At 37.8% G+C, this 27,075-nt stretch overlaps 1 protein-coding gene across 50 annotated transcripts; it reads right to left on the bottom strand.

Moving 5' to 3' along the window:
- Positions 1 to 126: 126 nt before the first annotated feature.
- On the bottom strand, positions 127 to 25,655 carry LOC113667139 (MAP/microtubule affinity-regulating kinase 3). Of its 50 annotated transcripts, none has more exons than XM_089211826.1 (22): positions 25,324 to 25,655; positions 25,148 to 25,195; positions 16,984 to 17,154; positions 16,771 to 16,824; positions 14,077 to 14,125; positions 13,902 to 13,967; positions 13,520 to 13,590; positions 13,236 to 13,292; positions 12,739 to 12,975; positions 12,437 to 12,494; positions 12,250 to 12,311; positions 11,877 to 11,976; positions 11,597 to 11,715; positions 10,745 to 10,935; positions 9,926 to 10,151; positions 9,432 to 9,553; positions 8,403 to 8,552; positions 7,726 to 7,926; positions 6,980 to 7,030; positions 6,107 to 6,181; positions 3,006 to 3,131; positions 127 to 2,290 (listed from the first exon to the last, which is right to left on the bottom strand). In XM_089211826.1, exons 1-22 carry the CDS (start codon positions 25,369 to 25,371, stop codon positions 1,960 to 1,962), a joined length of 2,613 nt encoding a protein of 870 aa, XP_089067952.1. In that variant the 5' UTR covers positions 25,372 to 25,655; the 3' UTR covers positions 127 to 1,959. The 50 variants fall into 50 exon arrangements, with proteins under 50 accessions (XP_089067952.1, XP_027038725.2, XP_089067953.1 ...); XM_027182924.2 differs by having other exon boundaries at positions 9,926 to 10,127; XM_089211827.1 differs by having other exon boundaries at positions 10,793 to 10,935.
- Positions 25,656 to 27,075: the final 1,420 nt, after the last annotated feature.

The following is a 27,075-nucleotide window of genomic DNA, read 5'->3' as shown; positions in this document are numbered from 1 at the left end:
TTTCCCATAGTACGTAGAAACCAGGAGGGGAACACTCTGGGGGCCCAGGTTTCAAATGGAGATATGAATCAAGAGAGCCACTGCTTCGCGCTGCCTAGTAGCCATAAGACCAAACAAAACAACCCGTTTTCCATGTTTAAGAATATATTTGTTATAGATAACCCTAAATTGACTAAAAAGCGACAAAGGACCGTTTACATACCAAGAAATTGCCTCGCACTTTATAATAGGTTGGAATCCTTAGAAATAATATTTACAAAGACAGAGTCAGTGGCGAGGAATGAAAGAAAGAATTCCACGTGATTCAGGCAGTCCAATCAATTAACCCAAGCTAAACACGTGACACAAGTCACGCCACACATCTCTTGCCGTTGCGAGTCACTCTAGAGTAACGCGACATTTTTTTTTGACGCCTTCATTAGACACAAACAATAAATGAATTCAGGTATCCAGTCCTTTTCAAATGTTTTTCCAAAATGTTCACACGCAGCACTGAGGAAAAAAATTGATTTCATGGAAAAAGTGATGTTCTGTTACATCAAGTTACGATTTATTCTACCAAGATCATACAGAAATGAATTACGATCCTACCAGCAATGAAAATGTACAACATCAATCCAAATTGAGGTATGGTTTAATTAATTGCATCTAAGTTATTTTGTTTCCAATCTGTAAAAGTGCGTTGACCCTTCACAATAAAATTTAGCCACAGACGGACTTGCGTGACTATTAACTTTGCAACGGTGGGGGGGGGGGGGGGGGGGAGATGTTGTGTAATTTACAACAAATTCAAGGTCACCATAGCTTTTGCTTTGTGCACGTACAAGATCGAATATTAAGTGGTACCATCTTAACCTTTACAAAAGAAAACGTTTGAATTCAAGGGGTTGTTGTGAGAATTTTGACCTTAGAAAAAAAAAACAGAATTTCGTTGCCAACCGAACACTCGCGAAGCTTACTCGCGCCGTATTCGGATTAGGTAAACACTTATGATCTGTCACTAAATTTCTACTTGTGCTGGGCAATGAAGTATCTCTTTATAATTAAAAATAATTAACGGTCATTAAATTAACGAGGCAATTTCTGTTCACGTAGAGCACCAAAACACATTCAGAGCGAAGTTAGATTTCGATAATTCAGTTGTGAAATGCTTGCCAAATAATAAACTAGTATTAAGGAATTTTCACCCAGGACAAAACGCTTCACGAACGTAGAGAAGAAAAATTCCGATGGCAATCCTAATATCTGTGGAAAAAAGGACTGTTGCGTGCAGATGAAACGTTTTCATCATTATTTGCGTAACTCAGGCGAAATATGCGGCAACATTCCACAACTGAAAAATTTCTTGTAGTTTCACTCAATCTGCTCGTGGAGCGGTCTTCTGCTCCAAGCTCTTCAGCTTACCCGGCCGAAAGAAAGGAGGGAACCAGAGACTAGTTTCTGGTTGGTGTAAAGGCTTCAATGCACTTCACACGTGAACAACGAAGACCTGCTAAGTGAAACACAAGTAGCAAAGAAAACATGTTACCCCACTACAGTCAGGGGTCGTGCGGGCAGCTTTTTCTACTACCCTCCATTAAAATTAAATAATTCCTATGGTTATTTACACGAACTTACAAGTTCTCGGTCCTCTGGTAATTTTCCAAACTCGTAGAAACATGTCATTAGTATGTACCGTGATTCTGTAGCGAGTAAAAACCATCTCGCAACACTGTCGAACTGACGCAGACAATAAAGTGCAAAACAAACAAAATCTTCCGCCCGCCTTAACAAAATTGAAGCTCCATTCTTGAGCGACTTTGCGAAGTTCTAAAAAACCCAAATTATCTTTAAGTTAGTGGCCTGTTGCGCAGTCATTTTCAAGGGAGGTATTTCAAATACTCTAAACTGTCCTCAGAGTTGGGTGAGTCGTCGATCGAGTTCAATAAGTCGAGCGATCCTACGATGAGAAATTCTCCATCACAGCTTTAACTGGTTCGCTACTCTCGAAGCGATGTTCTTGAAATTAATCGAAGTGCCTGCGATTCGTTTAAAACGTACGCCATTCAAAGACAGACGAGGCAGTTTACAAACCTCCATTTCCCACTGAACATGATTGGCGTCAGCGGGATTGCCATGGCAACAAAATAAAAGGAAATTTTCCCGCTGTTCATAGTCACAGCTGTTAGATTCCAATACTTTTCTAATTTCATCCATCATTTCTTGTGGTTCCATAGAACTTGTAGTCTTCATGCTCCACGTGAAACGAAGAGAGCGAGGCTTCTCGCCCAGTGATGTATCATTCATTGATCTGTACCGTAAACAACAATAAATTATGTATCAGCTTTGCAAATTCCTTCACTGCTACCAGAAAAGGAGACAAAGAAACAAAGAGTCAACAGCAAAATATAACGAAAAGACAAAGATTGTAGAACTGTAATTTACGAGTCAAGGAACAAACCATCTACAAAAATTATAAGATTTTAACACTCAAAGTCAACCCACGTGCGCTATGTTATGAAAAAAGAAAGTACAGGCACACCATGATGGTCACGTTTTTAATTAGTGTAAGAACAAACTGAACGCGCCAACTTCGATGCTTGACAACTACGACAGGAAAGCAGCTTCTTGCCTGACTGCTCACAATTAACTCATTGCACCAATCAGACACAAGGGCCACGAAGGAAACTATGTTCCTTCCCCTAACACCCGCGATAGCACTATATAGTAAATCCAGTAACCTGAACCATTCGCCACTGAAACAATCAAAGCGAGGCTTGGCAAATGAAATTTGCACAGCACTAGAATAAGCCGCTGATTGGTCCAACCAAAAATTAAATTTAGCAGCACAAGCAGCTGATTGGTGGAACGAGTACTGGTCTCAAATAGCATGGCACACACGCCGCTGAACCAATCAATTGCTAGGTTCAGTTCACTGACAGTGTAGGGCGTTCGCGCGACAAGCATAGACTAGCACTAGCGAGAGATTGGTCCAACTGCACATGCGCAGATTTGCCAACACCTGCCTTTTTCTGTGCTTTCTGAGCGACAGCCTAGCAAACGTTCCTCGAAGAGATTTACGCCTGGGGCTCATACGGGACTTTGGGTCCGGATAGGCGGACTTTACCCCAGATGCACTACCACCTCGGGCCCTTGAACGCAACAACACAGCTCGTCAGACCCCTCGCCATGTAAGCCACAATAAATTGAACCCCAATGACTTAATCTGACCGGCAAACAGCCGTGACTTCGATACACCGTGCTTTCATTGTTAAAACAGAATTCAAGTGCTAGTGGCTTCCGGGTGCAAACAGTAACAATCAACTATTCTACTACTGTGGGGTTAAAAGTGCGTACAACACCCGTGCGGCAAGGAATGACGACCATCTCGCGCAAACAATGACGATAACGCTTGTGCATAACGCTTAAATAATTTCTCCACGACTAAATTTTCTAACATTCGGTTCAAGTGAAGGGAAACTCCTCTTGAGGTCTCCTAGCCCGAAAACTGCTGGTAAAACAGTTGCGCAGGTTACGGTTAGAGCCAAAGTGGGGAAAAGTTAGAAGTGATCGTGAAGCTTTCGGTCGTTCACGAGGCAGCCTCAGATTGCTACCGAATGCTCGAAAATAACACGGATGGTGTTTGCACTTTCAAAGTAAAAACGTAACAGATGTTGGGGAAAAAACTGAAAATTTTTCATTAATAGCTGATGAAATCGTATGTGGACTAATCATAACATGTCCCAAAACATAAAAATAAACGAGTAAAACCGAGGACGATGCAGTGAGTGATGATATGGGTGAGGAGTGCACTGGAAAACGCATGTGATGGTTGAAATAATAATACGATCTGACTAAAATAAAAGTGAAAAAATAACTAGCGGTGAAGAAACACAAAACAACGTGTACTCGGAAGGTTTTGAGACCCCAACAGTGCGTGTTACATGATCATGAGCTTAATCACACATTAGTTACCAATCCCTCTCCAAGTGGTTATACCATGACAATTATTAAAATAATTAGTCCACATCAGTTTTGATTAAGTCAGCTATTAATTAATCTACTGTTATATTACTCCGTCTGCACATCACCAAAGCCAACCGTTAGTAGATTAGACACCGCGCCAATATTAGACTGGGCAACAAATGATTAATTAAGTGTTATCACAGTAAAAAGACCACACCACTTCGGAAAAAAAAAACACAATGCACAGAAGTCACGGCTATGAAACATTCCTTAAAAATTTCTAGCATTGCCAGCTCGCGTGAAAGATTTTGTCCGCGAGGGGTCTGAAGCTGAGCTTTCCAAGCTGCACTGTTCCATCCAGAATCCAACCCAGAGAAGGTACCACATGACGTCACTTCCGGCGAACCGAACGCAGCATAGCGGCAAAAGCGACTTACCGTTCCCTTTGTATGAGGATTTCGCCTCGAGATGGAATCAGCTTTATGAGGCAGATTTTCAAACAAGTTTTTTTTTGTTGCAACGTCATGCAGCAATGGCCTTCTCCGAGCTCCAAGCTTTACCGCTATTTACGTTTAAAGCATTTAACTATGGCAGTAGGAAGTTGCCAAATATGTTATTTACCACTTAATCTTCGATAAAGTCATGACTAGGATATTATCGTAAAACAATTTTTATCTAAATGCATTGTTTTATACCTGTTTCTTTAAAAACAAATCCTCGTTAACGTTACGCATTTTTAAAACAAACAAACGTCAAGATTACAGTGACCAGCTTCAGCTGTCACAAAAAATCCCAAGACAGATTAACTATCACGTTATTATAACACATGACAACGGCTACAAACCAAGACCCTTGATTGAACTGCAGATAGACTCAGTCAAACGTATTCGAAAAAACGAGTTTTAAAATCTCAGTTTTTATACATTTAAAGAAGCAATCATAAAACTGAATATTGCTCGTTTACTTACCCCCGAAAATCTCATCAATTACATCAAACGTTAAATTATGGCTTAATTTTTTTAACTGAGCCTGTATTACAAGCACGGCAAAATATAATAAAATTAAAGAAAAAGGTTACCCCCAAAAGAGTATAACGTAGGTTTGACTCGTCAAGTTTCAAATTCTTGTCACAACAAGCGTCGTTTAAACACGGATACTTCATTCAAGTTATCTTTGAGTTTAATGGCTTTAGTTTTGGTATTACGCAGAGTCAAACTTTATTTTCTCATCCAGGTACGGAACAGTACAACCTTCTGAATTTAAATGCAGCCGAAAAGCCAAGCGAGCAAACGAAGAGACCGCAGTTAAAATGGCTATTGACGTGTTCTTCTCGACCAACTAAATTGAGTTGATAATGAAACAAGACTCCCAGCCAAGGAAAAAGAAAATTCAAATACAGCTTCTGCTTGAAAGCTTTGAATGCTTCAGAAAAACTTTCCTTGTGGTCTGTTACATGTTCGTGTTCATATCGACAGAAAACACTTGCGTATGACTTGCAAAACTAATTAACGCGTAATTAAAATGTTCTTGAAGGAACGTTTACGGTTTACGTTTGCATGTACGAACGATGTGGAAATAGCGCTTATAACGTAACCCCGCAAATAACGAAAAAAATTCCCCCCATACCCCCTCCCCCCCTCTCTCTCTTTCTTTCCCCTTCCCCAAATTTAAACATTATCTTAGATGCTTCCGCCAAAATGGACTCCCACTTCAGGAAGATCAGATCCACAGCCAGAATACGCCAAATTTTAAATCCACGAGAACAAACATTCTCCATCGCTTGAGCTAACGCTAAGTTTTCACAACCCTTTTTTCCGAATTAAACAGGATACTTAAGTTCTTCTTGGCAAACAGTGGATAACAAAGGAAGAACTTATAAACGAAGGCCAAGAACTTTCAAGTAGCAAAATTGTAAACACGATGACAAGCGTTCTACAGGTTCCCTTCAGCTTTACATGTATTTTTAAATTCATTTCCAGTGTTTATTTTGTGTTTAATACTTTCACCACTCTGCTTATAACCTTAAGCTGAGCAAGAATTGTTCAATTTGAGACAATCAAGCTCTCTGCACATCCCAACCCATTATTATTTTGTTACTGGAACACCACCTTTCTACTGCTAAGGTTACTGAGTATTAGAAGCACTGAGAAGTTCCACTAACCCCTGACCACTGCCTTCCATGCTCCCACGTGACATTTCTCTTGGTTCCCTTGGAGACAGGGCTTGATCCATTGGTCTATGAGAAAAATTAATCATGTCAAAAGCGTGTTGTTGCAATTGTAAAACATATTCATCCCTGAAAGAAAAAAGTGGCGCAGTTATCATTGCAAAGCGAAACCTTGTCAATAAGAATGAATTCCACTCAAGCAAAAATACAACAAACACTTCTTCCAAAAAAATTATCAATTTTCATGATAAATTGTTTAAACATGCTAGTCTGTGGAACACTCAACCACTTGCATAAGAACCATTTATTTCAGCTCTATGCTGAATTGTCACTAAAACTTAGAAAAAAAGATATATTTGCTGTTTAACATCTAGTCTTCCTCAGGCGATTGACAGTAACTCTATACCAGAAAAACTATCTAACAGTCATTTCTTTCCAAACCCAAGTTGAACCGACACATCTTTATTAAACATTTGTCATTCATTCAACAATGCATTGTTGTTCTTACACTATTTCACACAGCATTTATTTTGTATCTAAGAATAATAAAAGACAGTAAAAGGGTTTGTAGCATTACAACTGTTGGTTTTTAAAAGAGAAAGAACACCAAACGTTTTATTTATACAAAGTTGTAGATTATTGACAACACAAAGAAGCAAGAAGCCTACAGCATTAAAACTTTTACTGCATTTAAAGTTTTTATCTTAAATTGTTCCTTTTACTTTAACAGTATACTAATGAAGAGTTTAAGTTTTAAATACTGTATATAAAGAAGGTTCAGCAGCAGATGGAAAATTCTCAAAGTATAGATCAACAGATTCAAAGAATTAACCAATTTTACACAAGTTTGACAAGTTATAAACTGACCGTTGTCCTTGGGGACCAGGCCTTGAGGTCATTGTGGGGTCCAACTGTCGACTGAGTATTGTAAGAAGCCAAACAGGGTTAAATTGAATACTCTGCCAATGAGCATCATCAGGGGCCAAAGTACAAATTTTTACTTTATGGTTAAAACTGCACATTTATTCCAGAATATCAATTAAATCTGGTTTGAAATCAGCACGCTAGTTAGACAGCTGCCTGCTTCAAAGTCAGATATCATGAAGGTTTCAAGACAACACTGCCTCCAAGATTTATCATGTGCAAATGCCTCTCAAAACATACTTTGTTCTACATAAAGTAAGTGCAGTACATTTTGTGGTTTCATAGAGGTATATTATGGTTGTTTAGTGAATTAATGTTCCCTACAAGCTCAAAGATGGTTAAAACACTTGATGTGCAAAAAAATGCATAAAATGTCAACAATAGTTCCATTTAGAAAACATTTGCATGATGCTTAGTGCATCAAGAGGGACCTGACAAAAACTAGCTAGATCTCTTCATTACCCTGACCTCTCCGTTTCACATTGCTGTAACAGTGAGAATTTGTAATACAGTTTGCAATTACAAATTAAAGACCTTGCTTTAAAAAAAAAACCAAAATTGTGTTTTTCTTTGTATGGAAATAGAGGTATGCGCATTCCTAATAAGCTTCTTTCATTTGCAATTTTTTGCAAGGTATTTCTAACCTACTCCAAGTTGTACTTTCACCTGGACCATCTTTATTCACTAACCTCTTACTAAATCTTGATGTAAGCTTGGTAAGAAAGCCTTGCCTTGCTCCAGGGCTGTTAGGGTCAATGGATCTGTCAGGTCCATTCTGAGTGCGAGGTCGTGTCTGACCACCATGGAACGTGCTACGTGCTGTCACATTTCTAGGTCCTAACCGTGATGGTGGGGGTTGTATGTCTGAGTTAGTGTTGGGATTTGTTCTCCTGCAGGAGAAAGAAAAAGTGGTCAATGCCACATTGTACCACCCACTGAAACATTGAATATTCAAGATTCGACTCCAAAGATTAAGCAATTTTTTTGCGCACAGATGCAGTGTTTCATGCAAGGTACTAAAGTTGATGAAGAAATGGGTGAGGATTTAAGATGCACCACAATGTGAGAGGACCAAAGTACAAGGAATACAAAGAACAACAGTTGAAAATGTACAGGCAGATATTGATTTTACTCTAATTTTCTTGTGGGGGGGGGAGGGGTCTCCCAGCAGCAAATATGAAATGTGTTGAAAGAGCGCAGAGCCTGTGTGAGCATTTGGTTGCATTGATTAAATGTTGTGTTTCAAAGAGCTAGTTTACTGTTGTAATAGGATGTCCACATTTGTTTTTGCCCAGCTAAATACAACACAGACTTGACAAATATGCAGGCTTGTCTGGTTATTGTAAACTGATATCTGCTGACTCACCCAGCTCTATGTCTATTTTCCTGATGTATAGCAACTGGTGGAAGAGATCTACGTGTGGGTGAAAGCCTGTTACCCAGATCGGGTGGGGGCTGCTTAGACATAGGCCTGCCAGAAGCCACACTGCTGCCACTAGGGCCTGGCTCTGTCATGCTAAGAAAAGGAAGAGAGATGAACAGGTGAGATACACTGTTCTTTTGAAGAGCTTACTAGCAGTTACATGTAAATTACTATGATTGTCAGTAGAGTGAAGCGCAGAAAAGTTTGGTGATGAGGTTTTGACCATAAAATAACAGTGTTATCATGGCCAACCCTCGTTATTTCCCAGAGCAGAGTGTGGCCAATTGCCAAACATAAAAGCCTGCCAAAAGAGGTCAAATGACACATTGCTACTACAAACAAAGCAAGTTGCCTGCAGCAACAAGATGCTTTTTATGTCAAACAGTGATCACCAAACTTTGGTCATGCCTCACTCAACTGAAAATTGTAGTAACCTAAGCAAGCAAGAGAGAGCTGGCTACTAGAGCTGCAGATCGGAAGTTGGGAGAAGAAAGATGCTAATGTAAAAGTTCCAGAGAGTAGTGGTTGCAATAGTTCAAACATATGTTGTGATGTACTTCTAAGTTGACTGCAGTGACTAGATTCTCAAACTAGCAGTTATATATGTATGCTTGGAGTGTGTTTTCTTTATTGTTTGGACTTGCCTACTTTGAAAACATCATATCTTTTTTTCTTCACATTGCTTTAACACCCTTTAACTTTCAGAAGTGATTAACCTGTAACTTCTCCCTACAAAATCCATATATCATCTGGCAAACAGGAAATGAGCATACCTAAACTTATCAGGTTAAATTCGTTTTCTTCTTCTAACACCAAATTCTTGTAACTAATTTTCAATGAAATGTGTACCAGCTGGAGGGGAGAATTAACAATCAGATCTTTGGAGTTTATGGTTTAAATACAGTTTTCAATTTGATTGGATTTGGGATATATTGTCACTGTACAATGTTTTTGCATGAGCATGTTACACACCTTTCTCCCTTTCCATTGGTTTGACTTGATGGTGTTTGCGAGGTGCTGTTCCTGTCTTCTGCCCTTTTCTCTCCATAAACATAAGTGTTGCGTCTGATGATGCTTCCTGGCATACTTTGTTGCTGAGAGAATAATTAACAAGTTTTTTTCAGTACATAAGTAAATATAAACCATGTCTGACTTAGTGGAATGCAAAGAAAAATTACTTTAGTTGTCTTTCTCAAATTGAGTATGCAAGTATGTAATCTATGCAGTCAAAGATGTTAATTAAGCAACTAAATCAACATCATATTTCCACTACACAAAACTACCAAAGTGTATTTGAAGGAAATACAAGATATTTTTATTTGCGAAAGAAAGTAATTAAACCAGTATGTAGATTTTTAATAATAACTTGTGTTTAATAATTCCCTTAACTCTTGGATATGATTAGAGACCTGGTTGCAATGTGTATGTAAACTGAGCTAAATGCTACTTTGTCCAAAGATGCTTACCCTTTGGGTTTTTCCTCTTCTGTTTCGATCTGCAGCTCGCTCAGGTATTTCAGCCTTGTTTGGGTTTGATGCTCTTCCAATAGAATTGGGTACACGTTCATCATTAGGGATAGCATTCTTTATTACACCACTTCTCTCTCTTTCCCCTCTTCCCATTGGTTTTCCTTGGCTGGACACTGTTCCGCCTGTTTCAGTTGCCGCTCTGTTGGGAATGTTCTGCTTGTTACTAATGGATCAATAGAGGTTGTTAAGCCCCAAATATAACTCTAATTAACCTTTATCAAACTGTCAACCAATCATACAGATTCCATAATGCATAAGGCAACTGCAATAGACACCCATATTTTGTCTACACCATTACTGTAGTTAAATAATAGGCCCATTATCATCCTCCCCACAGCAAACAATGGGATCCAATTTCACTCAGTCAGAAAGAGGAGATATCACACCACTCCAGAATGCCCCAATCAAAAAACAAACTATTCACATACTGTGCATGGCTGCTTTGGTGAACAAAAGCCTTCATTAAATAAACAATTTTAGAACTCCTACAAAACTTCATGAAAGAATCTTTGGAAAATCTTTGTTACCATAAGGAAGCCCTTTCCCAAGTGATAAAAAAATTGCTTAGAGTGAAAAAGTGCAAGGTTATTGAATGTTAGCATCAACACAAAATTGTAAAGCAAAAAGATGGATAAGGCTTCAAAACCAAAGCTAAAAATAAAAGGAACACAAAACAAAACTTAACAAGAAACAAATAAAAATAACAATGATAGGTTAGTAAAAAAAATAAACAGAGTGCAACCGAGTCATGCTTGCCTGCTAACAGTGTGGCCTGTGCTATGAGGAACACGACCCTCAGTATACCTTCTAGGTAACTCCCTATCTCCTCTCTCACGTCGCGCACTTGCACGACTAGGCCGAATGGGTGCAGGAACACCAGACGGCGTTGATGTACTTGGTCTTGGGGCACTGGTGTTTTCCATAAGTGGGTCACTGGACCCATTCAACTGCAGAGAAAAAATTGTTTCTTTTTCTTAGTTACATCAGAGACAATGAGGGATTTTAAAGAGTTTTAATGATGATTTTGGACAAAGTCTACGTACACTTTTCCCTTTACATGATGTTTATTGTTTAAAAAGAGGCCCAACCAAGTATATAAGGGTACATACATGTGTTTGAAAACAAACAGGAAACAAGAGAGAGTACCCAAGAGGCCTCCAAAATTTTTGCCAACAAAGCTACACAAAGCAAAGGGCATGTGCTGCATTCTACTGACCTTCAATGCTGGCTTAACTTGATATTTTCTGAGAAATGTCACTGCCCTATTAACCCTTTAATCCCTGAGAGTGACTGGCATTTCATTTGCCGTTCAATATCACCCATGAATTAAACATTTAAGTCATGACAGTAAAGGAAATGATAATCAACTGAAAAACCTCTTGATTGTTAAACAAATTCTCCTTGCCAGCACTTAAAGAATTGTATAGAGAACAACATGGAGAATATGCATACTGATGTTACGGTGTAAAAGGTTAAGCAGATTCACCAAGTAGCCTTGCAGGTGAGCTCCAATTTTAGCAATTGTAGAAAAAAATGCCAGAAAAAATCAGGCTTAAATGTTTGGGCAATTTTTTTTAACATATTGAAAGGCGAAGTTCAGTTACTTACTGTTAACTTTTGTCTCTTCTCATCCAAGAGAAGGTAGGTAGCCATGACTTCATCATATCTGTTATTTGTCAAAGCCTCTCCAATCTCATCCCTTGAAAATCCCATTTGCAGCATAATTTCTACAAAAGGGTTAGAAATAAATTACATGCTAACTATGTTTCAATGCTTCTTTTCCTAAAAGTCAAAGTTAACAGAGAGTTTGGACAAAAATCTTTAAAGAACTTTAAATGTAGATAAAAAAAACACACAGATGCACCATGCACTTTCAGAGAATCCTTACCTATTCTTCTCTCATCTTTAAAATCAGGCGTGGGTTCACTATAAGGTTTGAGTTCTTGATTGTCATATCCTAAATTCATCCACTTGTCTGACATAATTTGCTATAAAAAAAATTTACATGTATGTCCATTAAAACTTAGCACAACTTACCATACAACAAGCCACTAAATAATTGTGTGCCTAAACTATCAACCTCAAATTGTGGTACACTGAGCTGAGCTAAAAAAAATAACTTCATGTGAGTCAAGACTGTAGACCCTCCACTCTTGATGTTATAAATCCGTGAAAAGCTCATAAGTTTCCTAATTCTGTGACCCTTTCATCATTACAAAGATATTACTTTTTTTAAACTTATGAAATAAACAAATACTCACCTCTAGTCGGGATCGTTTCATTGGATTTAGCACTAAAAATCTCTTTAATAGATTCTCGCAATCTATATTTGTAAAAACAAAAAAAAACAGAGAGCTGATTAAGAAAGAAAGTTTGAGTCCAATTTAAATTAAAAGTATTTAATGTAAAAAAATTCTTAAAAAGAATGCTTTGCATCTGCTGACTTACCTGTAGACATATAAAAAGGTATTCTATATTTTCCTCGAAGGACTCTTTCTCTTAATTCCTGCAAAGAAAAATGAAGAATTGATTAAGGACACAATATTCCATTACATTTAGTGAAATTGGTGTTGACAGTTAGAGCTGGTCTAGACCATATGTATGTTGCTTCCATGTAACACTATCCATACCAACCACAGAACCTACTTCTTCCACAGTTACTGACAAAAATCCAGTAAAAGTTTTTCCTCAAATTAAAATGGTTAAAATGCATAAAACCATCCAGAAACTTATGACAAATGTATTCTTACTTTTAAATTTTGGCCATCAAATGGAAGAGATCCACTGACAAGAGTGTACAAAATTACACCTAAACTCCAGACATCTACTTCTGGTCCATCATACTTCTTGCCTTGGAACAGTTCTGGTGCTGCATAAGGGGGACTCCCACAAAAAGTATCCAGTTTATTTCCGGGAGTGAATTCATTACTAAAACCAAAATCTGCTATCTTTATGTTCATATCTGCGTCTAACAGTAAGTTCTCAGCCTAAAATGTAAAGAATCAATAAACAAATTAAATTCATCCCACAAAAAGAAAGGTTTCTCTCATTGATCCCTTTAAATGATATGTTCAGTAACTTGCTCTCCCCTTATTCACAGGTATTAACAATCAGGGAGATGTTAGAATTTGATCACAACAAGACATTAATTATATACAAAAAACCTCTTTAAAGGTGTTATTCTTGTAGGAAAAAAACACAAGGCTTTTGCATTTACAAGTACAAACAGCTGAAGATAACACATTACCTTGAGATCTCTATGAATCACATGTTTTTGATGGCAGTACTGGACAGCAGATACAATCTAAAAATATGATGGAAAAAAATCGATACTTCTTTCACATGGCAGCAAACAGATTTGCCAAACAATTTTGTTTTCCAGATCTGGATTTTTTTAAACAACAAAATGCACCCTACACCTGTTCACACAAATTACAAACCCCACTCATTACTTCTGCTTACAAGTAGAAACGAAATGCATGGTATCAAGAGACTATCACTTTCATTTCTTCACAAATATTAGACAATCACCTGTCTAAATTTGGCTCTGGCCTCCTTCTCTTTCATTCTGCCATGTGCAACAAGGTAGTCAAACACTTCACCTTCACAATTAGAAACAAAATAATATTTTAAGTTTCATCCTTCTTTCTGATATAAATTACAAACAGACAATTAGTTATAGTTTGATTACAGTAATGATGAGGGGAAAATCCCTGGAAAGGTGTCCCTTCATTGAAAGCAACCAATACAACTTCATGATGGGAGCAGTTTTTTGGGTATGAAACAAGTTTGCATTCCTTGTGAAGAGAATCATGAATACATGCAGAGATGTTGCCAAAGACAGTTTCTACAGCAACATGCTACAATCATAATCTTTCTGTTTACACTGTTATTTAAACAACATCACCCATACCTCCACTTGCATACTCCATTACAAGGTACAGGGTTTTGTCTGTTTCTATAACCTCATACAACTTCACTGTGTGGTAATGATAAAAGAAGAAATTTATTATTAACAGGCAAAAACAGGACACGAAGAGAGATCAAGAAATAACACACCCAGAATAAATGAAATCAAACATCTTTACCAATGTTGGGATGATCAAGAAACTTCATAATCCTGACTTCTCGAAACAACTGTAAAAAGATCATCAAATAAGTACTGATATGATTTTAAAATATTAACAGAGTTATATGTGTTCACAAAATGACTAATAAATCAATCGCTTAGTTGAACAGTGAAGTGGGTAGTCATATAAGAGCCAAAGTTGTAATAAACATATACACATCTTCAACTAGATGTGCATGTATATTCAAAAGGAAATATACACACAAAAGTGGCTTTAAGCTGGATATGACAATGGAGGGATAGCATGATATTTATACTGTTTCATACAGAAAACACATCAATATACAAGCACTTCAAATTGGAACAATCTCCTTGTTTCCTTTTTTAATATTGTAATTGTTCACAGCAATGAAAATCCTTCAAACACAGCTTACCCATCAACAAAATAATTATTCTCTGTGTGAATTACTGCGTACAGTGTACATGTAGGACACTTGTTAAATTTACTACCATACCAATGAAATATTTCCAATTCAAAATAATGCAAGTGGCACATTGCATTAACTAGTAGTTATCTCTTCACTGTCATTAAGGCAATACTGTAAATCATCAGCACATTAAGTTATTGCTTCAGGGGGAAAAAAAAAACTTTTCAACAACATCTTGCTGCAGATTAGGCCCTTTTCCCTGAATGTGCTTGTCTTATATCTGATATAGAAAGCAATACCTGATGCTGTAGTTGAGAAAAACAATTATTACACCCACAAAATGTGCAACTAACAATAATATTATTATTAAGAGCAGAAGAATTTTCAGCTAAAAAAAAAAAAGCTTCACAGATTCCAAATAACTGAATCAAAATTTCTTAAAATGAGTCCATCATAGGAAAATAACTACCACACATGTGCAAAAAAAATCAAATATTTATAAAATATTATCATTGCTTGAAGAAGAAAAAGCCTCTTTAATTAATATTCTCAGAGTCATAGTTGGAAAAAAAAAACCTCCCTCACAGACATGGCAGCCAAGAGGATGAATTTGACTAGCAACCAAAATTATCCACATGACTCTATGTGTGATTTTTAACCCAATTGTAGTCACATGTTTTGATAAACAGAGGGGGCAGATGTCCACAAACTTGTGCACTGATGAGAAGACTGTATCAGATGGTATGATAACTTGAGAGCAAGGTTATGTAACCATAACAATGCTACATTTGTCCAGAAATTCTAGCACAAGATCACTTATGGTAGAGAGAAAATATTTTAACAATTTTGGTTTCCTGAATTCACTTGTGAAAAAGGCAAGACAGTGTACACCTGTGAACTAAAGTTCAATTATACTATTATTCCTGTTTTGTCTATAAAGAATATCCTAAGCTCCTGGAAAGTACAAAGACATTTGAGTTGAATAAAATGGCAGTACATTGTTTCCATTTTATTACACTTAGTAGTAAAGGAAGTAGAAATATTCAGAATCATCTAAATTTGCTACTGGACCCTAAGGATTGCCGGTGAGTCAAAAAATGCAACTCTAACTCGTTTCTCTCTGCCGAGCTGGGGTTCAACTGCCGTGGGGGGAAAAAATTCCAACACCTTTTATAACATTTCAACTGTGACGTAAATAGCCCTACTAAGACGCATGCAGAGAGCTGGATTTCCAATAGAGCACCAACAAAAAATATTATATCATCGACATGTCGCTCGAAAACCTTCGTCAAAATCGCTACTTGACCGCAGAGTTTGTACACAACACTACACAACGATTGGATTTTTATCAATACAATCCCATGCACATTATAGTAGAAATTACGTCCATTAATTCGAAAAATGCGCACGCGATTTGAAGTGATCCAGAAAAAAGTACAAGTAAATCTGTGGCGACTTTGAACGCGTTTTTTATTCGCTGGCGTTTAAGTCGTATTAGTCAGCCTAAAAAATCTTACCATCACGTGCAATGCAAAATGGACTAACACTTTATTAATAAAACACAACATGGATTACGGACTGAATTTTTCAGTTCGCATCACAACAAATCTTTGTCCAGACATAGGAAAGTATGGATCCGTCATCATTTGAGAATTTTGCACTCACAATATTCGATTTCCTTGGTGCGATATTTTCACCTGGATACTAAGCGACCTTGTCCTAATGTAACTCCATGCGAAAATTGTGTAAATAAAGTAATCTTGTAGAAACAACCAAGGCTAACCGTCCACTTTTAGAAACAGTTTTTCACCAGCCATTGGTTCTTCACTTTGAAAATCATCGATCAAAATGCAAAAAAAAACGAAAATATGAAAATAATACCCGATAGTACTCTAATGCGAAGGTAAGTAGAGATTTCCATCAACTAACAATAATATGTAAACGAAGACTTCGGTTTAGAATACAGAATATTTTCCCCCCTTGACATAACCTAACGCTCGCAGAAGAATAATCGAAGATTTCGACTTCAACAATATTCCCAGGATTCACAATAAGGTCTGGATCACATCAGTGGATTTCTGAAGTTAAGTCCACAAATTTAAAACTTTTCCGTACGGAAATGTAACTTACTGGGTTTGAAGCTCTCTTCAAAACAAACCGAAGGTTCAACAGTGCTTTCGAATACCTAATGATATGCGACAAGCTACAATCGAGGGTAAACTCAAGGGAACTGACACACGTTTCTGAATACAAATCATTTGGCCGTTAAAGAAGTTGGGACATACCTTCTGCAAACTGTTCGGGTTCAGTTGTGTCTTGTCGATAATCTTGATTGCCACCTATAGAAGGGGAAAAATAAAACTCAGTAAAAGGCGTTGGAACCGGTCTGTGTTTAACTATTACACTATCCCTCACAGCGAGCAAATAACAGAGCCGATCGAACGGAAGAATCCACAACCAAATTTGCAACTGTAAATAGAGAAGGATAACTTATTTACCTCTTTTCCTGTTGGCACATGCTTGGCGAGTTTTACTTTGGCGAAATTCCCTTTACCGATGGTTTTTATCAAACGATATTTGCCTATATGGACTTCCTCCGCGCTCGAGGTGGATGAGCGATTCCTAGCAGCTCTAGAGCTAGAGGATGACGAACTGTGGCCATCGGGCACCTAAAGAGAGATCAAAATGACAGCAAATAAAGGATTATACCTTCGCCAGCTATCAAAGGATCAAGAACAAGGACTATAGCGATCGATGAATTGACAATCGGACGAAAAATTGCGACTCAATGGAGGACCTTGTCGGGAGTTGGCCCATGACACTGTCGCTGAGGACGAAACGACATTCTAAGAAAGTTTCTATTCGATTCGCTTCGAACCGCCTCAATGAATTCTACTGAAATGACGAACGATTCCAGAAAAGCCTCTTGTATTAAATTACAGGAAGACTTCAACTTGAATTCAACCAAAAAAAGCCGCAAACCACGTAAGACTCGATGCCCCGTGCTCGAAAACTGTCTATCTTGTTTAAATACGGCGTCTTGACGAAACAAAGCCAGAATTTTCGAACTTCACCTTTGTAGTACGGACCCTTGTTCGCTCTGGGCCACTATGTTCCATGGGCAAAGAGTGCTCTCAGCCCGCCCGAAGCCGTGCTGCCGCCTTGCCGTATTTTAATTCCGTCTTTCCAGCAATCTTTTCCTCAAAACACCACAAAAATCAAATGTTAGTGTCTCGGTTCAAACATGGAGGCCGGGAAATTGTGAAGTGCCACGGCCTCTGCGCACTGCACGAAGCCGGCCCAGGCTCTCGTCACACGCCCCTCGGCCAAAGTTTGCTGGGCATATGAAGCTCATTGGTTTATGATTAGGACTGGCTGGAGCAACTCAATCGGAAACGAAATAGTATGGCTTACGGATACAGGCGGGAAATACAAAGGATATTCTAGAAAGCGGCCTTGTTCGAAATTCCTAAAAGTTTACTCCTTTTCCTTGAAGGAAATGTTGATTTCCGATCAATGAGTTAATTTCGGGAGCGTTCAAGTTAAAGGGTATATAGGCGTGGCCAGCTATGGGCGACAAAACCTGAGATATCTCCCTTCAGTCTTCGAACGGATGTAAACTTTTGTTTATTGGTTTCGGATGTTAAGTTCTACACACCTACTTTTAAATTTTTGACCTTTCCTTTTTCAGATCCCGAAATTGAAAAAGATGCTGTTGGCATTTGGTAAACCTTGAAGGTTTTTTGAACTGAGTGTTGTTTAATCTTGATCGGTTAGTTGTGGAATTGAATTACAGGTTAATAATTTGACCTTTAAAAACTTAACGAAGCACATGTCCCCACTACAAAGTAAATAACTGTGACCACCAAGCAAAATCCCTTTAAATATTTGAGTTTCCTAATAAAGGTTACTAATCACTCTGCGTTTCACGTGGTTATAATCTAGTCTTGCGGTTATTAAAATGATCTGCTATTTCCGGTGTGGTATATATTGGTCTGTTTGACTTCTTGCGGTTAGTACTGAATATTCTCAACTAACATGAATTTTCAACAAAAGTCTTTCGGCGGAAATTCTTAAGCAGAACGAGAAGGATGAGTATAAGAGAACCACCAAAATAATTCTCCTTAGGTGCTGAGGTAAATGCAAAAGCATTTGAAGCTAATGTCGTTCAGTAGAGCAGTCTTATTTGTCAACTAAGTTTTTGATAATTACAGAAGAAGTACTTCTTGACCATTCTGTAAACCAAAGTACTTTAGATACTGATCTTAATCTATTAGACAATGGAAAGCGTGGGCCGGGACTAATAGAAATTAATATTCTAGTCACACATTCCGTTTCTCAGAAGCTGAAAATCCACTTTGCAAAGAATTCTATAGATCAATTACGGTACTTAACTTGCAGAGACTCGAGCTGATCTGAGTAATTTAGTTTTTGTCCGGGTTCCAATATCAGACTACGTCGATACTTTTCAAAGGTGATATAAGTTAACTGAATTGAACTCGTTTTGCTCATGATTTTTTTCTTGAACTTATTTATAATGATAATAGTTTTAACATTATTTTAAATGGGTCATTCAGAAAAAAGATAGAAAAGTCCCACACAAAGCCAGGAGCCCATCACTTGGATGGGCTCCTGACAAAGCTTGAATTTTTAGGGAATAAATTTCAGGCTGTGCTTGATAATTTCATTTCTCCAAATCGTGTCATAGCACTTCAGTCTCTAAGAACATTTGAATGATGAAATATTTTTTATTAAATATCCTGCCTCTTAATGCCGAAAGAAATGAAGGACATCGATTTTAACGCTCTTGTCATTGGTCAAGACCTATGCCATCGGCTCTGTTATCTACCTGTGGTACGTGGTGCAGATGTTAATATATCTCAGATAAAATAATCACTGGTGGATTTCGAAGTACTTCCTTGTGTCAACAGGTGTTAAGTCTGGTCAGTATTTTCATTCTTCTTTTCGTGCAGGGGAAGTGTCAGTGCTATTCTTACACTATTAAAGTACTCGTTGATGTTTTCTTTTTATTAACATATCGCGCGCAAACATTGAGTCAGTAAATTCTGATTTCATTCGCGTTTAAACCAGAGTTATTTGTGACACTTCTGGACCATGTTCTACCACAAAATCGGACTGTAAATCTACCAATATGAGCTTCAAAAGGTTTACACTCAGAAAGCACCCAATGTGTGAAAGGACGGTCTGATAGGAAAGCTCTCTAAAGCGCAATTCAGAAGTCTGCTAGAAGAGAAAACGCCCTGTAGTTAGCTTTTTAAGTAACCTACAAGAGTATTTCAACTTCTGTTTAGTGTATAACTAAGGCGGATCAAAAAATTTAAACTGACATCGCCTCTTAGAGATATGAAAAAGAGAGAGGAAAGCCAGCGGTATATCATGCGAATGGCCTCTGCAACTCTGTGATCATAAAGATCATGATACCGTTTTGTTTCTCAATAACATTCTTCAATAACATTGCAGGCTCAAGCTTATCAATTGATGCAGAAACCAACAAAACAGAAAATAGGCAATTTTCTTCTTTTTCCGCGTGGTAGAATGTTGCTGAATTATCACTGACCAGATTTTTACCTCACAAAGCGACAATCACAGAACACAAATGCTTCAAAATTTGAAGAACTTTATCATGCAAAGAAAACAAGATACAGAATGCGATAATCTACTAAGCTTTTTGAGAAGAGAAAATATAACAAAAAGGAAGAAAACAAAACAAAACAGAGTTGCAAATTCCAAAATTAAATCGTAGATGAGTCAAACAACTCTTGAGGAAGAAAGAAGAGGAAAGAACTTGGTGATAACTCAATTCTATGTAATTAAAAATTGTTTGTTTTGCCCAGGTTCGCGACGAAGTAATGGTAAACATTTCCTAAGTATAAAATAGAACTCAAACGCCGCTGGCGTCAGATGTCTGGAGACATATAAATGCAGCCGATTCGGATGAAATCATCCGCGGGAAGTGTTTGACAGTAACACGATCAAATATCAGTATAGAAAGTAACCATTTACAATATAAAACCCACGCACTGAACGACATCGCAAAATTTAATGCGACCATTGACGGATCTGAAGAAATAAGAAAGGCTTTGTCAACTGTAAAGTGAGGTTATTTTAGCTTAATGTCCACATAACTCCCAATCAGACAAAATTTCCGGTAAGATTTTTTGTCTAGCTTATAGATGATTTGGAGGATTATCGCTCTATGCTGAAAGCACCAGATTTACAGATAGATCCAGAATTTGTCATGGAGCAGTAGAAAATATTTCGATCACCCATAACATGTCTACGACCAAAAACAATGATCACAATCGCAGTAAGATTATAGCTGATAGGAGAACGCATACGTTGTCATGTAGACTCAGTGGTAAGAGAGAACCGGCAGAGATTTCTGGGATACGCAAATCTGTTCTTGTTTCCAAAAGCCTTTCTACAAAATCGGAGGTAGAAAATTGTAATTTCTCCATGAATTACCTTTTTTTAATAATTATATATTTGAAATAGAAGAAAACGACAAATGCGATCGAATGTCAAAGATTTAATCTTGAAATTTAAAAACAGAGAATTTTAATCGAAGGTTCTGAATTAAAGCTGAGTAAAAACTACCACACTGTTACGTGATCATGTACTATGGTATATAGCTCTCAAATATGATTCGATATTCGATACTCTTCTCTTCAATTTAAGCTTTCGTGACACCTCTTTGCAGTTGTTTATCGATGATATTACGCGTTTCATTACTGTCGTCATATTCCTTATTGTTTCGCCATTTATCAGCGGAAATTTGAAACTCCCACTGAGAAAAAAACTGAGATTGAAGTCAAAATATTACTAAAAGATAGATGGAAATTCATATTCTCAGTTCATTCTTGAAACGAATGACTCGATAAGTATCAAATATTGCTCTTTTATTTGTCAAACAAATGATATGAATCAGTGTAAATGGGAAAGCTATTAACATCTCTCTCGCGGGCAATTTGTTGCCCAGCAACCCCTGTGGCACTGAAATCAATACAATGCCAGGCTAGATACCGAGGACAAAAAAAAATTAATTTTCATAACATTCCGAACTGACTTTTCTTCAATTTTTTTTTTTTTGATCAAAAACTCTTGTTTAACGAAGTTCTTTCTATTTCCTCATATCGTATGACATAAAAGTAAGTCTTTCTGTCGTTGTATGATCTTTCAGAAATTCCGTTCCGCGCTTCCAATTTTTTTTTTATCTCTCCTGACAGTTGCAAGTCCCATAGGACACTTTCCGGAGGAGAAACCTTTCGAGACAGAATACACAAATAGCTTTAAATTTGCTATTTTAAATGAATTTATGACATGGTTTATTGATTTGAAACCCACAATTATATAAAGAACGCCCGGGAAAGTGGTTGTTGTCAGATTTTAATCAAAATTCAAGATAACAGTTTTCATACAAGAGTGAACTAATCAAACTTTTTTTCTGGATTGTAGATTGAAGGAATGTCTTCTTTCTCCAGCTCAAATTTTTTTCGAGAAGAGGAGATATCACCATGCAGGTAAATTACTAAATCATTTTAGCTAAACCCAGTCGAGGGAGACATAATCTTATATCATAGACCGAATGGAGAAAGACAATATCTCGTTTACATTTCACGAAGTTCGACCAAAGACCAACAAAATAATTTTTAGTGATCGATCTAAAAAGAACTTCACTTCTTGAGAAAACTTGCAACAATAAAAACTCAATGTCTATATTAATCTTGAGGAGGCTATTTGCAAATGTAACATGTGGTCACTGCGGTGGTCTAAACATATGTACTGTGGTTAAGAACTGCATATAATAATTTGCTTACATGGTAAACATGCAAACAGGGTTGATGGCTACGACACCTGTTACCTCAACAACAGGGAATCAACTCACACAGCTTTGAGGAGTTTGCGACTTGAGAATAGAAAGTCATCTTAACCACATGCAACTTTGATAGCATCCACTCCTTTCACCTGCTGGAACTGAATAACGGTTAAAAATCCACACACCAGTCTGCGTACACTTTCCTCTCCTGAGTTTTTTTTCTGATTGGCTGAAATAAAGCACGCAATAGCTACAAACCAATCAAAGCAAGGTCAAAATGTGATCACGTGTTGGGATCTCGCTCAATTTTCCCGCGCTTAACACCACCACATTTGCATGTAGTACGTACCAGCTGCAACCAGTTTTTCGTTTCTTATGCTTCACAGTTCAATTTGTATGTGTTTAGCAAAAGCTGTGCTTTTTTTCAACCAAATTATATATTCTGTAAATCTTTCCTTAAAATAAACGCTAGAATGATTTCATGTATGAACTTCATCTTCAGTTTACAGAGCATTGCCGGAAAACAGACGCACTCAGTAATAAATCATTTATATAATTCATCAAAATATTATTTATGCTGACAAAAGAAGCGGCAAACTTGATTAAAGTGGCTCTGTCATGGTTATTTATAATTCGCCCTTTACTTCCCTCTTAGACCGTTAATTTAGATACTCGTGATTAGCAAGTTTTTAATTGACCATGTTGATTACAAAGAGATTATCTCTTGCTTTTGTTCTAATTATTTTTAAACAAGTGATTTTTCTTAAACACCAGAAAAGTTTGCATTGATCCTTCTTTTCCTGTTTTAGATTCCACCGTTTTCAAAAGAACAAAGAGAAGTAAGTGAAAATTTTGAGCCGCCGTTGCTAGGATCAACATTTTGGACGAACGCTGAAACCAGATTACGAGAAGCTTAGTTGAAGCTCGTTTAATTTCATCCTTCTATTTGTTTTTTTTTCCTTCAGGTATTTCTTTGTGATTGTTCCCTAAGAAAATATATTTGGCTGATAAGCTTAAACATCGCGGAATACTTTATTTTTGATCATGTAGCGTAAACAATTAATCAGAAGAGAACACTCGCTTTGAAGGGGTTGCTGAACTCCTTGATTCGAATACCAGCACCAAATATTCCAAATCGAAGTGGAAAGCATTGGAGCACAGCCACCCCGTCGAACTATCATTGCTAAAACCAGCCTATTTATGATTTTTATTCGTTCATTGTGTCCACATTTTTGTATTTATTCTCCCCTTAACGATAAAACTACACTCGTGTAATCGGAAAAGGGAGGCTTTTATTAATCTTCACAAAGTCAATACAACTAACGCCTTACACAATTAAAGGCCCACTGAGGTCCATATCGGAGTTGATAATTTTTTTTTTTGGCGTGGGTGAATAATGCGGGAGAAACCGGAAATACAGGGCCTGTCTCTGAATAGCTGTTGCCTCTGTTCTTTCTTCCTTCCCATCTTTTACTCCTACCTTACTTCCAAGCCCTTTGGCTGATGTTTTGATTGGTACCCGCGCCTTTCCTTACCAGTATATCTCGTCATTTTCCTGTTCGAGTATATTGCAGTGTTGGGTAATAAGAACAGTACTGTCTCCTCTATGTCCTTTGATAAATCCGCTTTTATATTAGCAGTCTGATTTATGGGGTCACTTTCCAACTCAGTCAGCTCATAACATCTCTAACAAGATGATTTCTTTCTTCTTTGCGAAAGACTTCGTTGCGAACGGTTTCATCAATTTCTCGTTTCTTAGAATCCCGGGTCATGTACGTGATATCTTCGACTCAATTCTTGATTTGTGGGCGGTAGCCGGTAAATGCGAGACTCTTCAAGACGGCGAACCCGAGCACATCTTGGACAAGTACAACGATTTTTTTTTAAAATTTCCTCAAAGGAAATGAATCGACCCGATCAAGTTTAGACAATGCAAATTGAGACTATGAGAGATCAATGAGTTTGGCTTCTCTGTTTTACGGCGTACGATTTAAGGTCACTCAACTTGAAACTGTGTAAAATCAATTATGTTCAGTTTCTGGGAAGGGCAGCTCTAATATGTTAAGTCAGCCGAAAGACAGCGCTTTCTCACGACGAACAGTAAATGCTGCTGAGGAGCTCGATGCTAAAAAACGGAGAACTGTCTTTTTATTCTGAATATATTCTGTCCTTTGATGCTGAAACATTTTCATTCGCCATGTATTGCGATCAATAGTACGAGGTCAAAAGTTCGCTATATGAAAGGAATCAGCTGATATGACGTGATGCGACCTTGCTTAGGCCGAGGATTTTGGAATATTACGCATAGCTTCCGTTCCGGGAATCTTACATTTTTGGCTTTTTTTAGACACAGTTTTGCTTTCACAAAACTTGAAACTTCAGCAGTAGTCTTTAATTTGAAGCAGTGATTATAAACTTCGCTTGTGTGTATGGATATAAACAGTTGATAAATATGTGTTAAGTAGTCCTTCATTTACCCTCATTACGATAGTAGTGTAGCATAGTATAATCCTATACTCGCGCCAAGACAGGATCGGAAGCGTCAAACTTTTCGCCACAGAATTTTCTGATTACTTTCTCTTTCTGGGAGACCGAACATTTCAGAATTCCATAAACATCATGAGTTTGGGGATTTTTGCAGTCATATAATTTGTGAGCATTTTACCTCGCAATTATCAGCGAGGATTCACGCGAAAGCACAAAACCGAAGGGGGTAGATTAGGGATTTTTTTTTCCCGATCAATTTACTCTTAGTCGTGGTGGGCCGAAAACAGCTAGATGCGGTTTAGGCAACCCAGAAATAGAAACAAAACGGACAAACTCACCATTTTCCTGCGACTTTCCGCGTCGACCGCCGTTTTTGTGCTTGCGTCCTTCAAAAACAAGTCCAATTATTAATATGGATGACAACACATGTTGGTTGGAGTTTCACAGCCGGCTGAACAACCAAATGTTGCTTTATACTTTGTAATGATGTCAAATAATTTGCCTGTTGACTCACCCTTGCGCGTGGTTCCTCAGTGTAGGTGGTATAAAGAGTAGTTATCATGTCTTTATGACTGATTATACGGAAAAAACTATGACAGTATCTTTTGTCTGCTTGACCGACGAAGGAACATATTTATATTGGCAAGTGTAGGCAAACGTTGATCGATACTTTGATGGTTTGCGTGACCCTTACAATAGAGCGTGACACACCTGCCGAGATGTGACTGTAGCTCAAGGCAATGAAGCGGTTAATCCAATCATGTGGGCGACATAAGCTCTGTTACCATGGGAAATAATTTACAAAAAATTACATCTATGCGAATTGTTCAAACGACAATAAAGACTAATCCTATTTAGTTTTCATAGTCTTCTATGTACCTGTAATCGCTTCCGGCTGTGTCACCTTTTGTTGAATTAAGAAAATAAATTCAACAGTTTCGTGCCGAGAAGAGACGACTCTTGAAAAGCACTTGATTGCGTCGAGGAAACCCATTAATGATACAGGAATGTGGAAATATTGCCTCTGGTTTGAGAGCGATATGGCCATTAAAATTTCGGCTTAACATATGGATAATTTATTTTAAAAACCACGAAATATTTTATAATTCCCTTGAGATAAATTGTATCTTTTAAAGACTTTCAAACCCTTCTAACAGAAAGGCGATCAATTTCGATTCCCTTGGATTCCGTTTCTCGGTTTCCCATCGATCAGGAACATTAGCCGGACAAAGCCAAGAATTGAGAACCCTTTAATTACGATGGCTGATTTTTCTTTGGTCGAATACAGAACCTCACCCTCTTGTCTGTCGTTATGAGACAGATTAGCACATGCTTTTCTTCTTGTATTACGCAATAAGAGTTTTAATTATTATTATTTGCCAGACCTCCAACCTAGTTCCCAGGGACGCTCCCCTCAAAGCTTAACTTCATATATTGCGATATTGGTTAACACGATAATCCCTCTGCCCTTCTTGCGAGAATTTGCGCGATCATAAGGTATATAATGCACGAGTGTCGGAGAAACCGGCTCTCCTTGAATAGTAAACGCCACTAGACTACATCACCTTGCCACGCCTGACTAGTAGGACTCGGTCAATAAGCAATTTACCACCCGCCTAGCAAGTCAATATCTGATCCGAGGTCACCTGACAGTGCAGGTGGCTTGTTGGCGGTTTTACCGTACTCAAGACGAGCTGGTGGATGAACAGGGGAAAAAAGACCCCACAAAGCTTTCTGACCTGTTCGAAAGAAAACGACGGAAAGCGAGCTGTGCAGTGAGCAGTGAAAACAGTGTTGATGAAATTAGGCCTCACATATTGGTCGATTTCGTTAGCAGATGATCCCTTTGAAAAGTTAATCTCGAAAATGATTGAAATAAGATAATGCTGGAATCTAACTTATGCAAAGAGGTATAACTACCACTACATAAATAGACTGAGACAAAGGAAAGTTCGTCGGTCTCCAACTGAAAAGGGGCGGGCGAGCTTGTAGTCTTAACTCAAAGGCGTGAATGTGTTCAAACAATAACACACATGAATTTGAGACACAAATACGCGGCTAATATTTGTTTGAAAATTTGCCATCAAGCCTCTTTATCACCTCATTCCACTTTCTGAGTAATATGCTCGAGTAAGTGAAAGTCGATTATTCTTACTATTTCTAAACACTCTAAATTTAAACAACATAAAATCTCTCATCAGTGGGTGGTTGTTTTGGTAACAAGTGCCGACTTCAAGATAAGGACTTTGCGTACACGAGACAAGCC

The sequence above is a fragment of the Pocillopora damicornis genome, chromosome 7 (assembly GCF_964200805.1).
Source record: "Pocillopora damicornis chromosome 7, jaPocDami1.2, whole genome shotgun sequence".
Lineage (NCBI taxonomy): Eukaryota > Metazoa > Cnidaria > Anthozoa > Scleractinia > Pocilloporidae > Pocillopora > Pocillopora damicornis.
This window is presented reverse-complemented; position numbering and strand designations above follow the sequence as displayed.

Bases quoted from the DNA above. Each gene is read 5' to 3' on its own strand.
- LOC113667139 (XM_089211826.1), bottom strand. From the start codon at position 25,371: ATGATAACTACTCTTTATACCACCTACACTGAGGAACCACGCGCAAGG. The intron at 9,554-9,925 runs GTAAGCATCTTT...TTATTCTCTCAG, and splicing joins GAAGAGGAAAAACCCAAAGG to CAACAAAGTATGCCAGGAAG. The intron at 7,031-7,725 runs GTTAGTGAATAA...TACAATACTCAG, and splicing joins ACATCAAGATTTAGTAAGAG to TCGACAGTTGGACCCCACAA.